The following is a 14,631-nucleotide window of genomic DNA, read 5'->3' as shown; positions in this document are numbered from 1 at the left end:
AAAGAGTGTATATCAACAGCCTTGCCAAGCTAATGAAGAATAGTAGGTTTCATTATGTACCTTACTGAGAAAACGTCTCCCAAGGAGTCTGGTATGATACTACAACTTATGGATTGTACAATGCTTGTGTTTGGGAAAAAATAAACAATGTCATACCGAGTTTTCCTGTATGCACCGTAGACAGCCTGTAGGGCAGATAAAAGTCACAGAGGCGACCTATTTGCTTGGTTGTAATAAAGATATTTCAGATGTTTTACACCACAGCCCCCAAGTTCAATTACAGCTACCACAGTCAAGAAATGTCCATAGAGAATACATACAGGAGTAAACAAGGAGTGAACTTGGCCACCGCGATAAGGAACCGGGCCTCTGGGTTGAATGGCGCAGGAGAGGATGGCTGCTGTTTTATTGGCTCTTAACCAACCGTGCTATTTTGTTTGTTTTTCACATTGTTTGTAACTTATTTTCTACATAATGTTGCTGCTACCGTCTCTTATGACCAAAAATAGCTTTTGGACATCAGAACAGAGATTACTCACGTCGAATTCAACAAATATTTTTTATTTAATGAGACGGACTAAAAGGATATACAACAAACACCCGAGCAGGCCTTCATCCCCGTCATTCGCAGGAGAAAGAAACTGAGATTTCACACAAGGAGATCGGGGTGCCTTGTGAGGATCAGGCAACGAGTGGCTAATCTTCCTTTGCCATCCGTACTGTTAGCCAACGTTCAATTGCTGAAAAATAAATGGGACAAACTAAAAGCACGTATATCCTACCAATGGGACATTAAAAACTGTAATATCTCATGGTTCACCGAGATAAAGCCGGGAGCACCAGTGACTCGGTCTATGAAAAAGTGGTCAGATGAAGCAGATGCTAAACTACAGGACTGTTTTGCTATCACAGACTGGAATATGTTCTGGGATTCTTCTGATGGCATTGAGGAGTACATCACATCAGTCATTGGCTTCATCAATAAGTGTATCGATGACGTCGTCCCCACAGTGACTGTACGTACATACCCCAACAGAAAACCATGGAGTACAGGCAACATTTGCACTGAGATAAATGGTAAAGCTGCCGCTTTCAAGGAGCGGGACACTAACCCAGAAGCTTGTAAAAAATCCCGCTATGCCCTCCAACGAACCATCAAACAGGCAAAGCATCAATACAGGACTAAGTTCGAATTGTACTACACCGGCTCTGACGCTCGTCGGATGTGGCAGGGCCTGCAAACCATTACAGACTACAAAGGGAAGCACAGCTAAGAGCTGCCCAGTGACACGAGCCTACCAGACGAGCTAAATAACTTCTATACTCGCTTTGAAGCAAGTAACACTGAAACACGCATTAGAACATCAGCTGTTCCGGACGACTGTGTGATCACGCTCTCCGCAGCCGATGTGAGTAAGACCTTTAAACAGGTCAACATTCACAAGGCCGCAGGGCCAGACGGATTACCAGGATGTGTACTGTGAGCATGCACTGACCAACTGGCAAGTGTCTTCACTGACATTTTAAACTTCTCCCTGTCTGAGTCTGTAATACCAACATGTTTCAAGCAGACCACCGTAGTCCCTGTGCTCAAGAACACTAAGGTAACCTGCCTAAATGACTACCAGGACCTCTATACCAGGAGGTGTTAGAGGAAGGCCATAAAAATGGTCAAAGACTCAAAGACTAGTCATAGACTGTTCTCTCTGCTACCGCACAACAAGCGGTACTGGAGCGCCAAGTCTAGGTCCAAGATGCTTCTAAACAGCTTCTACCCCAAAGCCATAAGACTCCTGAACATTTAATCAAATGGCTACCCAGACTATTTGCATTGCCCCCAACTTACCAGGTAAGTTGACTGAGAACACGTTCTCATTTGCAGCAATGACCTGGGGAATAGTTACAGGGGAGAGGAGGGGATTAATGAGCCAATTGTAAACTGGGGATTATTAGGTGACCATGATGGTTTGAGGGCCAGATTGGGTATTTAGCCAGGACACCGGGGTCAACACCCCTACTCTTACGATAAGTGCCATGGGATCTTTAATGACCTCAGAGTCAGGACACCCGTTTAACGTCCCATCCGAAAGACGACACCCTACACAGGGCAGTGTCCCCAATCACTGCCCTGGGGCATTGGGATATCTCTTTTTTAGACCAGAGGAAAGAGTGCCTCTTACTGGCCCCCCAACACCACTTCCAGCAGCATCTGGTCTCCCATCCAGGAATGTGCATATTACCCCTATTACCTCGACACCGGTGCCCCCGCACATTGCCTCTGTACCAGTACCCCCTGTATATTGCCATGCTCATTGTTATTTTACTGCTGCTCTTTAATTATTTGTTACTTTTAATTCTAACTTTTTTTTGTATTTTCTTACAACTGCATTGTTGGTTAAGGCCTTGTAAGTAAGCATTTCACTGTAAGGTCTACACATGTGCATGTGCCAAATTAAAATGTGATTTGATTTGATTACAGAACCATGTATTTATAGAGTTGGGACACTGAGGTTTCTGCATTATGATGCATTTACATGACACTACAACATTATATGGCAGCCATGTTAGTGCCCCATTAACATTACATACAGTAGATACAGTAAAGGGGTCAATGGAACACAGACGTTCCATTGACCAGATTGGCGCACATTCAACATCTGATCTAACAAAGTGGATATTTGTCAAATCCGTCACGATTGATGTATTGAAACAGGCCCACAATGTGCTTACTTAAGTCCAATTTGGATATGTTCTATGTATGTTTTCGCTGCATAACATGTTTAAGTTGTCCCTTTTAGGTTTAGAAGAAGTGACTGCTAAATGCTAAATCCTGTTCATATAAACTGGTCAGCATAGCTAGCATACAGAGGTAAGTCGTTGATGGTAGTCAGTCATTTTTAACAGTAATGCAGTTGATTGGTAAAGATGACATGAATATGTGTTGGGGTTCACATCCATACAAGCATTATACTCTGATTTTTACCTCAACATAGTGTGAAATACACATGTACATAATAAACTAAATGTAGATCAATTTTGCTGTCCATTGGTTTTATAAACATTCTCATCTTGTGTATGTCTATAGTGAATTATCTTAACTATGATGGGATAATGTTGTACATTAAACTCTACAATATTCTTCTGGTCCTCGTTGGGGTGTACTAAATGGCAATTATTAATGATACTAAACAAACAATGATAATGTCTTGGAAACATTTGCAAATTGAGATCTGAGCAAAGGAAAATATCCCCTGTCTGAAATATCAACCGAAAAACGATTTATCTATCTAAACATAGCCTAATTGCTCATTATGAAAGTTGTTACTTTAGGTCTATTGGATAGGCTACAGTTGACAAGCCACATTGATTCGCCCATGTAAGATAAACAATGTTTTTCTCCTAAAGCGATAACCTGTTTTGTATTTGTAAAGAAGCCTAGCTTCCCCCACAGCCCGTTTCCCTGGCAATTCCATTGTTTTGGTGGAGTTCTGTTGTTTTGGTGGAGTTCTGTTGACCTCTAATTACTGCATCTATGGGGAATATAATGTCTAGAATGGGAATTATGATGCGTTTACATGACACTTCCAAATCCTATGGCAGCCATGTTAGCACCCCATTAACATTACATGGGGAATATTTGAATAATGCTATACTCCGAGTAGATATTCACCTAATAATAAGGAATTCCCCTTGAACATGCCCACAGATTGGGGAAAACAAACATTCTTTCCCATAGACCCCAAGCGTAAAAGAGCCAACTTTGTGGTTGATGTTTAGGTGCTGTGTAGTGCAATGTAAATGTAACCAGGTCAAAAAGCCCAACCTACAGTTCACAATGCTCCCACATAGGGAATAGAGCCTGCTAGATGAGCCCTGTGGCTTCAGGCTATTCAGAATGGGAGAGTGGGAAATGTAGGCAACACGTAGCTATAGGTCTATAAGGGGAAACACAATCTAGGTAAGACATTTAACTTGTTTAGTATAGTCCATGTGGAACTCCACTCACTACTATCTGTATAGTCAATTTGTTTGTGTTGTTGGTCTTGTCGGTCAGTAGCTAGCTCACTCACGTGGTTGCTAGCACCGTCATGAAAAGGGGCAATACAATACAAATCTACATGTGCTCCACAGTGCAGAGGGCTACAGATGTAGGATCTTAATTTGCTCTCTCTTTTGTTGCTGAGAATTTTCCTACACTACAGGAGATGCAAATGTGTAGTGTATTTGAGTATTGAAAAGGTTGTTAATGTTTGTAATTTCCACATTGAAATTTCAGACTTGATTTGCCCTAAAGAAAAATGTATCAACCCCAACAACAATGTCCATTAATTATAATCCACATAATAATTAACATTTCCTTTTGCTGTTAGGATTATTTTCCTGCTGTAGCAAACTGGCTCAAATGAAGATCCTACATCTGTATAGGGGTGATCCTTATTGTACACTCCTACCGTTGGCCCCATTTTATTATACTGTTCAGGATGAGTCACTGGGCTGATAGATGCCCTCCAGTAAGTCTGACTTGAAATCCATGACCAGTTTACAGGCCAGGAGCAGGACTACTGTATGGGTTTGTCCCTCCCCCATCCTTTACGGATGATGAGTTACACAGGATGTGGAAGCACTGACCCCAGGTCAGTTGCATCAAAGCGTGGAGTCTACTGTAATGTGACATAACCAGGGTAGAAAGGGGACCTCGGGCTCCTGCAAGACACCAGTTCAGATATAGCCTTCAACATGCAAAATCTTTGTAGGGGCAGTAAGTAGCTATGGCACTGTACAGTTGTTTGTATGAGATTGTGTATTCAGTCAACTATTTGAGAACATAGACCATATCATTATCATGGAGAGTAAGATCTACGGTAACCTAGGGAGAACACAATATAATGGTTCAGTACTTACAAAAACTGAAGAATATCAGTTGTTTTTAAACAAAGTTGAAATTCTCTTCTACTCCATTAGGCCTGAATATAAATAACACCTTAAAATGTCTCTGTATCTCTAAATACAGAATCATGATTTTTCCCATTCAATAAAAACATCAGACATGAACATAATGAAAAATAAAATTCACTTAGAAAAATGGTCTGATAACAGAACTATTGCCTGATGCTCTGCTATGCAAGTCAGGTATAGGTACAGTGCCTTGCGAAAGTATTCGGCCCCCTTGAACTTTGCAACCTTTTGCCACATTTCAGGCTTCAAACATAAAGATATAAAACTGTATTTTTTTGTGAAGAATCAACAACAAGTGGGACACAATCATGAAGTGGAACGACATTTATTGGATATTTCAAACTTTTTTAACAAATCAAAAACTGAAAAATTGGGCGTGCAAAATTATTCAGCCCCCTTAAGTTAATACTTTGTAGCGCCACCTTTTGCTGCGATTACAGCTGTAAGTCGCTTGGGGTATGTCTCTATTAGTTTTGCACATCGAGAGACTGAATTTTTTCCCATTCCTCCTTGCAAAACAGCTCGAGCTCAGTGAGGTTGGATGGAGAGCATTTGTGAACAGCAGTTTTCAGTTCTTTCCACAGATTCTCGATTGGATTCAGGTCTGGACTTTGACTTGGCCATTCTAACACCTGGATATGTTTATTTTTGAACCATTCCATTGTAGATTTTGCTTTATGTTTTGGATCATTGTCTTGTTGGAAGACAAATCTCCGTCCCAGTCTCAGGTCTTTTGCAGACTCCATCAGGTTTTCTTCCAGAATGGTCTTGTATTTGGCTCCATCCATCTTCCCATCAATATTAACCATCTTCCCTGTCCCTGCTGAAGAAAATCAGGCCCAAACCATGATGCTGCCACCACAATGTTTGACAGTGGGGATGGTGTGTTCAGAGTGATGAGCTGTGTTGCTTTTACGCCAAACGTAACGTTTTGCATTGTTGCCAAAAAGTTCAATTTTGGTTTCATCTGACCAGAGCACCTTCTTCCACATGTTTGGTGTGTCTCCCAGGTGGCTTGTGGCAAACTTTAAACAACACTTTTTATGGATATCTTTAAGAAATGGCTTTCTTCTTGCCACTCTTCCATAAAGGCCAGATTTGTGCAATATACGACTGATTGTTGTCCTATGGACAGAGTCTCCCACCTCAGCTGTAGATCTCTGCAGTTCATCCAGAGTGATCATGGGCCTCTTGGCTGCATCTCTGATCAGTCTTCTCCTTGTATGAGCTGAAAGTTTAGAGGGACGGCCAGGTCTTGGTAGATTTGCAGTGGTCTGATACTCCTTCCATTTCAATATTATCGCTTGCACAGTGCTCCTTGGGATGTTTAAAGCTTGGGAAATCTTTTTGTATCCAAATCCGGCTTTAAACTTCTTCACAACAGTATCTCGGACCTGCCTGGTGTGTTCTTTGTTCTTCATGATGCTCTCTGCGCTTTTAACAGACCTCTGAGACTATCACAGTGCAGGTGCATTTATACGGAGACTTGATTACACACAGGTGGATTATATTTATCATCATTAGTCATTTAGGTCAACATTGGATCATTCAGAGATCCTCACTGAACTTCTGGAGAGAGTTTGCTGCACTGAAAGTAAAGGGGCTGAATAATTTTGCACGCCCAATTTTTCAGTTTTTGATTTGTTAAAAAAGTTTGAAATATCCAATAAATGTCGTTCCACTTCATGATTGTGTCCCACTTGTTGTTGATTCTTCACAAAAAAATACAGTTTTATATCTTTATCTTTGAAGCCTGAAATGTGGCAAAAGGTCGCAAAGTTCAAGGGGGCTGAATACTTTCGCAAGGCACTGTATGGTAGGCAGGTAGCCTAGTGGTTAAGAGTGTTGGGCTAGTCACCGAAAGCTTGCTGGTTTGAATCACCAAGTCAGCAAGGTGAAAAAATCTGCCATTCTACCTATGAGTGATGCAGTTAACCCCCAACAACATCTGCTCCCCTGATGTTGATTAAGGCAGCCCCACACACAATCCATTATATTCAGAAGAAATATTTCAGTTGAATGCATTCAGTTGCGCAAATGACTAGGTTTTCCCTTTTTGTCTGTAAGGTTAAATATTGTAACTCATAGACAAGCTTGTTTGTTCACAACGTATCTCTGTTAATTAGAGAGAAGAAGAAAAGTCTGGAGCAGGGATGAGTAAACAAGACAATGCCTTTTATGACCACAATCTCATTTGTTCACTTGACAATGGCTCGACTAGGGGTCAAAACATCTTTAAAGACATTTGAAATCCATTAAGTTTGGAAACAGGGTGCTCTGCTAAGGCTGCTTCCTTGTGCAGGCAGCTCAGAGAGAAAGGCACCCTCTGGCTACAGTTATTGACTCACTACCTCTGTGGCCTCCCCCTCAATGCCCTGCCATTTTCATTTGCACTCCAATTTCCTTTGTCTACAGGGTAAACAACCTATGAGTATCATGGGTGTACATCATCATTTATTCTCACACATCGTGAGACATAATCACCCTCTCCACAGAATGTGCTTATCTCTTTTTTTTGCCACAGCTCTAGTCACCCTGATTCAGATATCTTCTGCTTGATCCGATTTCATGCACTGTGTCAGAGGTCTCCTGAGAAGAGGTAATCCAAGAAACATCTCACAACTGCTTAATCTTCTCTGTGTTTCTGTTCCACACACACAAACACACACACTGTTGCCAGCCCACAATGTTCCAACCTCGTCTGAAAGTTCCTTCATTCAGAGAAGGCCAGCTAGCTCAAGCATGACAAATTACTACGGGAGAGCTGGTAGCCAGAAGCCATCGTTATCTCCCTGCTAATTACAGTACATGCACTCTGACACACCCTGGGCTAAGCCGAGGAAAATCAGCTCTCGTGAAATAATTAAGCCTATTTGCCGCCTGTTGGTAAGCACCGAAAACAAGACCTTGGTTGGGGAGATGATCAGAAGGATGGTGTCAAGGTCTTAGAGCACTTCGATCTGGTGGCAGTCGAGCGAGTCAAGAAGTGACAGCGCACTTCCTGATCCTACTGTACCCACATCCATATAGCGTGTATAGCTGCAGCAGATCCAGCACTTACAGTATGTCTATGACCATCACTGACTAGCTATGTTGAGCTGGCTGACTGGCTTTGTTGAGCTGGCTGACTGGCTTTGTTGAGCTGGCTTACTGGCTATGTTGAGCTGTCTGATAGGCTGACTGGCTATGTTAAGTTGGCTGATTGGATATGTTGAGCTGGCTGACTGGCTATGCTGAGCTGGCAGACTGACGGACTATGTTGAGCTGGCTGACTGGCTGACTGGCAATGTTGGACTGGCTGACTGGCTATGTTGGACTGACTGACTGACTGGCTGACTGGCTATGTTGGGTGGGCTGGCTGATTGGCTATGTTGAGCTGGCTGATAGGCTGACTATGTTGAGCTGGCTGACTGGCTGACTGGCTACAGTATGTTGAGATGACTGACTGACTGACTGAATATGTTGGGCTGGCTGACTGGGTGACTGGCAATGTTGGACTGGCTGACTGGCTATGTTGGACTGACTGACTGACTGGCTGACTGGCTATGTTTCGCTAGCTGACTGATTGGTCAGCTACATACCTACAGCCATCTTAACTATCAGTTCCATTCAGACAGAGGGTTTAGGTTCAGGACCAGTTGTAGCCTACCCACCCTCTACAAACCTATGGAAGACACTCACAAGCATCTCACTTACTGACAGTTGATGTGCGCTGTTTGTTAATGTAGCAACAAACAGCATGTATAGAATAGCATGAGAGCATGAATTAGAAAATACTAACGTGGTGGATTGATGCTGAGATCAGTATATGTGACAAATTACATACACAGCATGAGTCTTGTAGAAGCAGCAGAAATGTTACTTTTTAGTTTAGGGTAGAAACATGACATTGTCAAAAGCAGTGGCCGAGTAGAAAGGAGAAATTCAATTAAAGTTGGAAAAGGTGTCAGTATCACTGGCAAGAGATAAACGGAAAAGCCTAGGGAGCAATAAGGGGAAATCTTGATTGCAATCTTGGTCATTATGAGAAAAAAAACTTGCTAACTTCAAGCATCCTTCATCATCTGTCAAAAGGAATATAGCCCACGATAAATTTGCATCAAGGGCACAAAATGACGGGTACGAATAAAGGGAAAGTTATTTGGCTCATTACAAGTTGGCTCCTCTTTCAGATCAAAGCTAGCAGAGCAAGAGAAATGTGTCATCAGAACATCTTATCCATTTCAGCCTCTAGGGCCTGTCTAAATTGTGTTTTTTGAGCAAAAATGATCATTATCTAACTCAAGGAAATAAGTGGGCCGGTGTGTTTGAAATGCCAGCGCCGATTTCTGGTCCCAGTCCACCCCTGACCAAAAGTGTAATACAGTTAGATGCAAAACTGATGATTGTTCTCTCTCACTCTCTAGTTTCCGATGAACATATATGTCATAAGGAGATGGAATAATAACAATGGAATAATAACAATGGAATAATTACAATGGAATAATTACAATGGAATAATAGCAATGGAATAATAGCAATGGAATAATAACAATGGAATGAGAATGGAAGTAATGAAACAAGAGTGAGTGGGAAGTTAGAAACTGAGGCTCTGAGTGCCTAATCGCAAGCTCTTGGAAAACCTCTTCTGACACATTGCTCCAACAGAGGCCTGCTATGACAGAACTTGGTAACTAGGCAGGCTCTCCAGCATCTCCAACATGAATATTAAAGTGACTACCTCCTGCCTGTCAGCTAGGGCATCGAGGGCGAGATGACACTGGGCAGAGCAGGGAGCATGGTAGAGAGGCCAGGCAGAGAGACATGGCGCCTCTGACAGAGACTAATGGAGTGCTCGCTCAAGGTGGCAGGCAGAGCTGTGTCAACCCCTCTGTCTGACCGATAGCGTCCTCCCATCGGCCATCACTTCACCGCTTTGAAAACTTTTATCTCTATATCAGAAAGCCTGTAAATACAAGGGACTTCAGCTGATACCGCTCTACATGGCTCTGTTGGTAGAGCATGGCACTTGCAAATGCCAGGATTATGGATTTGATTCCCGCTGGGGCCACCCATATTGAAATGTGTAGACGTTTGACTGTAAATTACTTGAGATAAAAGCCTCTGCTAATTGACATATTTATATTATTATTATATTAATCACACACCCATGGCTAACACCCAAGCAACAGTCAAAGATATTGGATAGGACTAGCAAGTGGCAAAGAAATTACAATGAGGATGTGGTTTTGTGTCAAACAATAAGACTGAGGTCATCTCTCTCTAAGACCAGCTCAGAGGCTACACCAAACTGATGTACCTCACAAGCTGAAGGCACATCCTGATCTTATAGACCACAACTGGGTGATAAAGCATCATGTGGTCTATACACACCATCATGTGGTCTGAACACTATCATACCTCTGCTCTTGACAAGAGCAGAGGTAGGATACAGGTACGTAGGATGAAGATAAGTAGGATCCAGGTAAGTAGGATATGGTAAGTAGAATACATGTATGTAGGATGGGGGCTAAGTAGAATTTAGGTAAGTAGGAAACGGGTAAAATTGTCTTCTCTTCCCTTGCCCACCCTAATGACAGCCATGTTTTCTAAAAGACATAGCTTGCCACCTTCATTGATATGCATGACCAGCCCTGAGGGCATCACACTCATAATCAGATAAATTAAAGTGGGCTAGCAATAAAAATCAAGGTGAGTCATAAACATTTGTCCAACATTTGTCCATGGACCAGTTTAATTTATTAGAGTCTTTATGTGGAGTTACATGTTCAAGGTAGTGGTGGTCCCGTATGGCTCAGTTGGTAAAGCATGGTGCTTGCAACACCAGTGTTGTGGGTTTGATTCCCACAGAGGACCAGCACAAAAATATGTGCACTCTCTACTGTAAGTTTCTCTGGATGATGAGTATCTGCTAAATTACTAAAATGTAATATTGCATTGTGAATCACATATTGGTACTATGACACGGTAGTCTGCCATTATGCTATCTTAATGGATATTGATCAACTCCAAGTCTTTTGTAATTGCATAATATAGATCTCATCTGGGCTGATTCAATTTGATTACTTTAATTATCCTGTTGATTACAAAGTTGTCTGATAACATTTCAGTCAGATATAACAACTGCATTGAAAATCAGGATGAGTAAAATAATGGAACATGGTTGAAAACATCCATGCATAGATTTTTTAATATTCTATTATTAGCCTACATATTTCATCACATTACATTTCATTAATTAAAATTATCTTTAACCTTATCTAAACTGAACAAAAATATAAATGTAACATGTAAAGTCTTGATCTCATATTTCATGAGTTTAAAAAAAAAATCCAAAACATTTTCCATAAGAACAAAAAGCTTATTTCTCTCAAATTTTGTGCACATTTTTTTTCTACCCATGTTAGTGAGCATTTCTCCTTTGCCAAAATAATCTGTCTACCTGACAGGAGTGGCATATCAAGAAGCTGATTAAGCAGCATGATCATTACACAGGTGCACCTTGTGCTACAGTAGGGATGTAAAAGTACACTTTAAAATGTGCCGTTGTGTCACAGAACACAATGCAACAGATTTCTCAAGATTTGCGATTGGCATGCTGACTGCAGGATTGTCCACCAGAGCTGATGCCAGAGAACTGAATGTTCATTTCTCTACCATATGCTGCCTCCAACATCGTTTTAGAGAATTTGGCAGTACTTCCAACCGGCCTCGCCACCCCATGATCTCCACATCTGTCTTTTTCACCTGTGGGATCGTCTGACAGGGTGCTGGGGTGTATTTCTGTCTGTATTAAAGCCCTTTTGTGGGGAAAAACGAATTCTGATTGGCTGGGCCTGGCTTCCCAGTGGGTGCAACCCTGCCTAGTCATGTGAAATTCATAGGTCAGGGCCTAACTTATTGCTTTTAAATGACTGATTTCATGATATGAACTGTAACTCGGTAAAATCATTGAAATTGGTGCATGTTGCGTCCATATCTTTGTTCACTATAATATTTAAGATTGTGACATTTCAAATCGGCTACTGACCAAACATACCGTTTTGAATAAATCAACAAGTTGGTTAACCTAATAAAATATGATATTGATCTCAAGGTTTAGGGTGGGAACCGCGAACATTTATTTCAGCTTGTTGATTACAAAATCAAGTTCACCGAGAGAGAAACTTCGTGCGTATCCCTACTCCTTGTTGGCAGGCTATAATTGACTACATAAACAGACAGACGCCATACAGAATAAATGTTTTTTTTTCTCTTACTACCTTATGCACATTAGTAGGCTTTTCAAAATATGCATTCAAATAATTATTCTCCGACAATTGCATGGAAACCCCACATAACTTCTATTGATTAATAATAACAAAAATGTATCTTGGACTTACCTGCGCAGCCATAAATGAGAGATCCATTGTGATACGCGTGTGAGGACACCTCTGTCTATCTTGAAACAGTGTCGTGTCGCACTTGTATTCCCCAGAAGGACATTAGAACGTTCTTCACATCAACATTGCATTTTCAGACCCAGCCAACGTTTATAGCGTATGAAAGTAAGTGCAGCCGGCTAGGCGACTATGGAATTTGAACAGACGATAGCATTTACAGAGAGAGGGAAAGAGCGCAACAGCCGAGAGAGAAAGAGAGAGAGAGAGAGAGAACCTTTATTATCAAGAGAACCACAAGATCCTGATGTCGCACCTTTCGCCCTCTTTTTGAATAGCTTACAGTGACATGAACCCTAACTGCTATTCACGCCGTGTTTTCCTAGTGATGACGGAGTCTAACTGGTTTGTTTCGGCTACTCGTCGCACATTCATCAGTTAATTTTGAGATACAACAAGATAAAACACTATTTAACTCAAAGCTCATTGGGAGTTTGGAAGAAAGAAATGCAATGTCTAAAAGTGATTACATAGTCAATTCAAAGTTTACGATAGCTTTGAGAGCGAAGATCATAAAATGTTTTGCCTAAACACAGGTAATGAACTGTCTAGTGTAGTGTAGTAACCAAGATTTTATGTGTATGCAAATGACATTCAGTCAGGGTAATCACCTGCATCAGAGCTATAACTGCTACTCCAGTGGTTTATTTCTAGCCATTTAAACAAAGTATCCTAGCTTCCATCTTGGCCATTACCCTATTAATGTCCACTCGACTATTCCACCACTTCTTAATATGATATGGAATACAAATTACAGTACATCATTCTGGTCTTCCAGCTGATATCCTTTCCCAATGCATACTATATTGCGTAATGATATTCTATTTATACATTTTAACCAGATCAATTATAAACAGATAAATTATGACCCTAGCCTTTTGGGGGCCCTAAACAAGCAATTGTCTAACACATTTCCTGCAATTCTACACATTTTGCCATGGGGCATTGAATTTTTTGCTGTTTTATAAAACATTTAATGCAATTATACTCTTCGCCATGGGGCAGAGATAATTATTTTGCGGTTTTACAGTTAATTTCCTACAATTCTACCCATTTTGCCATGGGGTGGAGAGAAATCTTTGCATTTTTCAAGCTAATCTCTTGCAATTCTACACATTTTGTCATGACTAATGCTATCGAAGTGAGAATGACCATCAAAATCAATTGTGGTCCCCTGGAGGTCAGGGCCACTGGGCAATGATTACTACAAGTTTAGATAAGAGGCTAGACTAGCTACCAATCAGAAAATTGTTAGCTGACAAGGCTAATTGAGTGATTGTCAGGGACATTGCAAGCAAAAACTGCTGATTCTCAACCAAATGTAGAAATTGCACCTGGTTTATTCTAATATTCTTACTCTCAATAGTAAGTTGAGTCCCCGACTGTTTAAAAAGAAATGTATTTAATTGGTCAGGGGCCCCCCAGCGGCCGCTTATGTTGCTTATGCCTGGGGCTGGCCCTGATTGATGTATCATCTCCGGGACCCAGACAGAAATTCTTCATGTGATCTCTTAAACACATCAATATTTCATCCACAGCTTTTTCCCAGCCTCTCAGGAATAATTTGGGTTGGGGAGAGACTAACCTGCTGAGCCCCCAACTACCTTCCAAACAAACTGCCAAATGGGAGCGCACCTTGAAAGAAAGTTAGCTGAAGGAAATTACAATGAATGCTCCCAACAGGTCCGCTTGTTACCAGGAGGCCTACATTGTTTGTTCCAAAGCATCTGCCACACCTAAGGTCAGGGCGAGTTAATCTTGAGGATAAAAACTTTTTGGAGGTCATTAGACTTTGGCAGCTGTGTGTGAGGGAGCCTATGAATACCATCATCAGCCAATAGTAGGAAACGGGGCACAACAGATTAGTATATATTAGACTTTGCATGTAGAATCCTCCTTGTCCTGGTGTACTGGTACACAACAGAGAAATAAAACATCTGATGGGGGGAAATGTAAAGTGTTGCAATGTTGTTAATAAATACTATGCTGGCAGTACTAAAGTTTTCTGTGGGAATTGGTACATGTTTGGGTAGATAGATTATAAAAGTCTACCAGAAAGAGAGAAAAGGATGGCAATGCCCAAGAATGGACTGCAACTTTGATTGTTTTTCATGTTACTCTTTTTTTTAAAGCAGACTCAACTTGACTGTAGTCTTTCTGTTTATTTTTATACGTCAATTTCATGACCCCCTCCACCTTCTTACAAGTAACAACCTTGAGCCCGGTCAAAGGTCAT

At 41.3% G+C, this 14,631-nt stretch overlaps 1 protein-coding gene across 1 annotated transcript in view; it reads right to left on the bottom strand.

The window, feature by feature from the left end:
* LOC112217908 (uncharacterized protein C14orf132-like) overlaps positions 1 to 12,686 on the bottom strand; it is a 30,911-nt gene extending 18,225 nt beyond the window's left edge. The window contains exon 1 of the mRNA XM_024378515.2: positions 12,339 to 12,686. Within this exon, the coding sequence (XP_024234283.1) occupies positions 12,339 to 12,365 (27 nt within the window). The 5' untranslated portion in view covers positions 12,366 to 12,686. The remainder of the gene's footprint in view (positions 1 to 12,338) is intronic.
* Positions 12,687 to 14,631: the final 1,945 nt, after the last annotated feature.

Source organism: Oncorhynchus tshawytscha, linkage group LG18, assembly GCF_018296145.1.
Source record: "Oncorhynchus tshawytscha isolate Ot180627B linkage group LG18, Otsh_v2.0, whole genome shotgun sequence".
Classification (NCBI taxonomy): Eukaryota; Metazoa; Chordata; class Actinopteri; order Salmoniformes; family Salmonidae; genus Oncorhynchus; species Oncorhynchus tshawytscha.
This window is presented reverse-complemented; position numbering and strand designations above follow the sequence as displayed.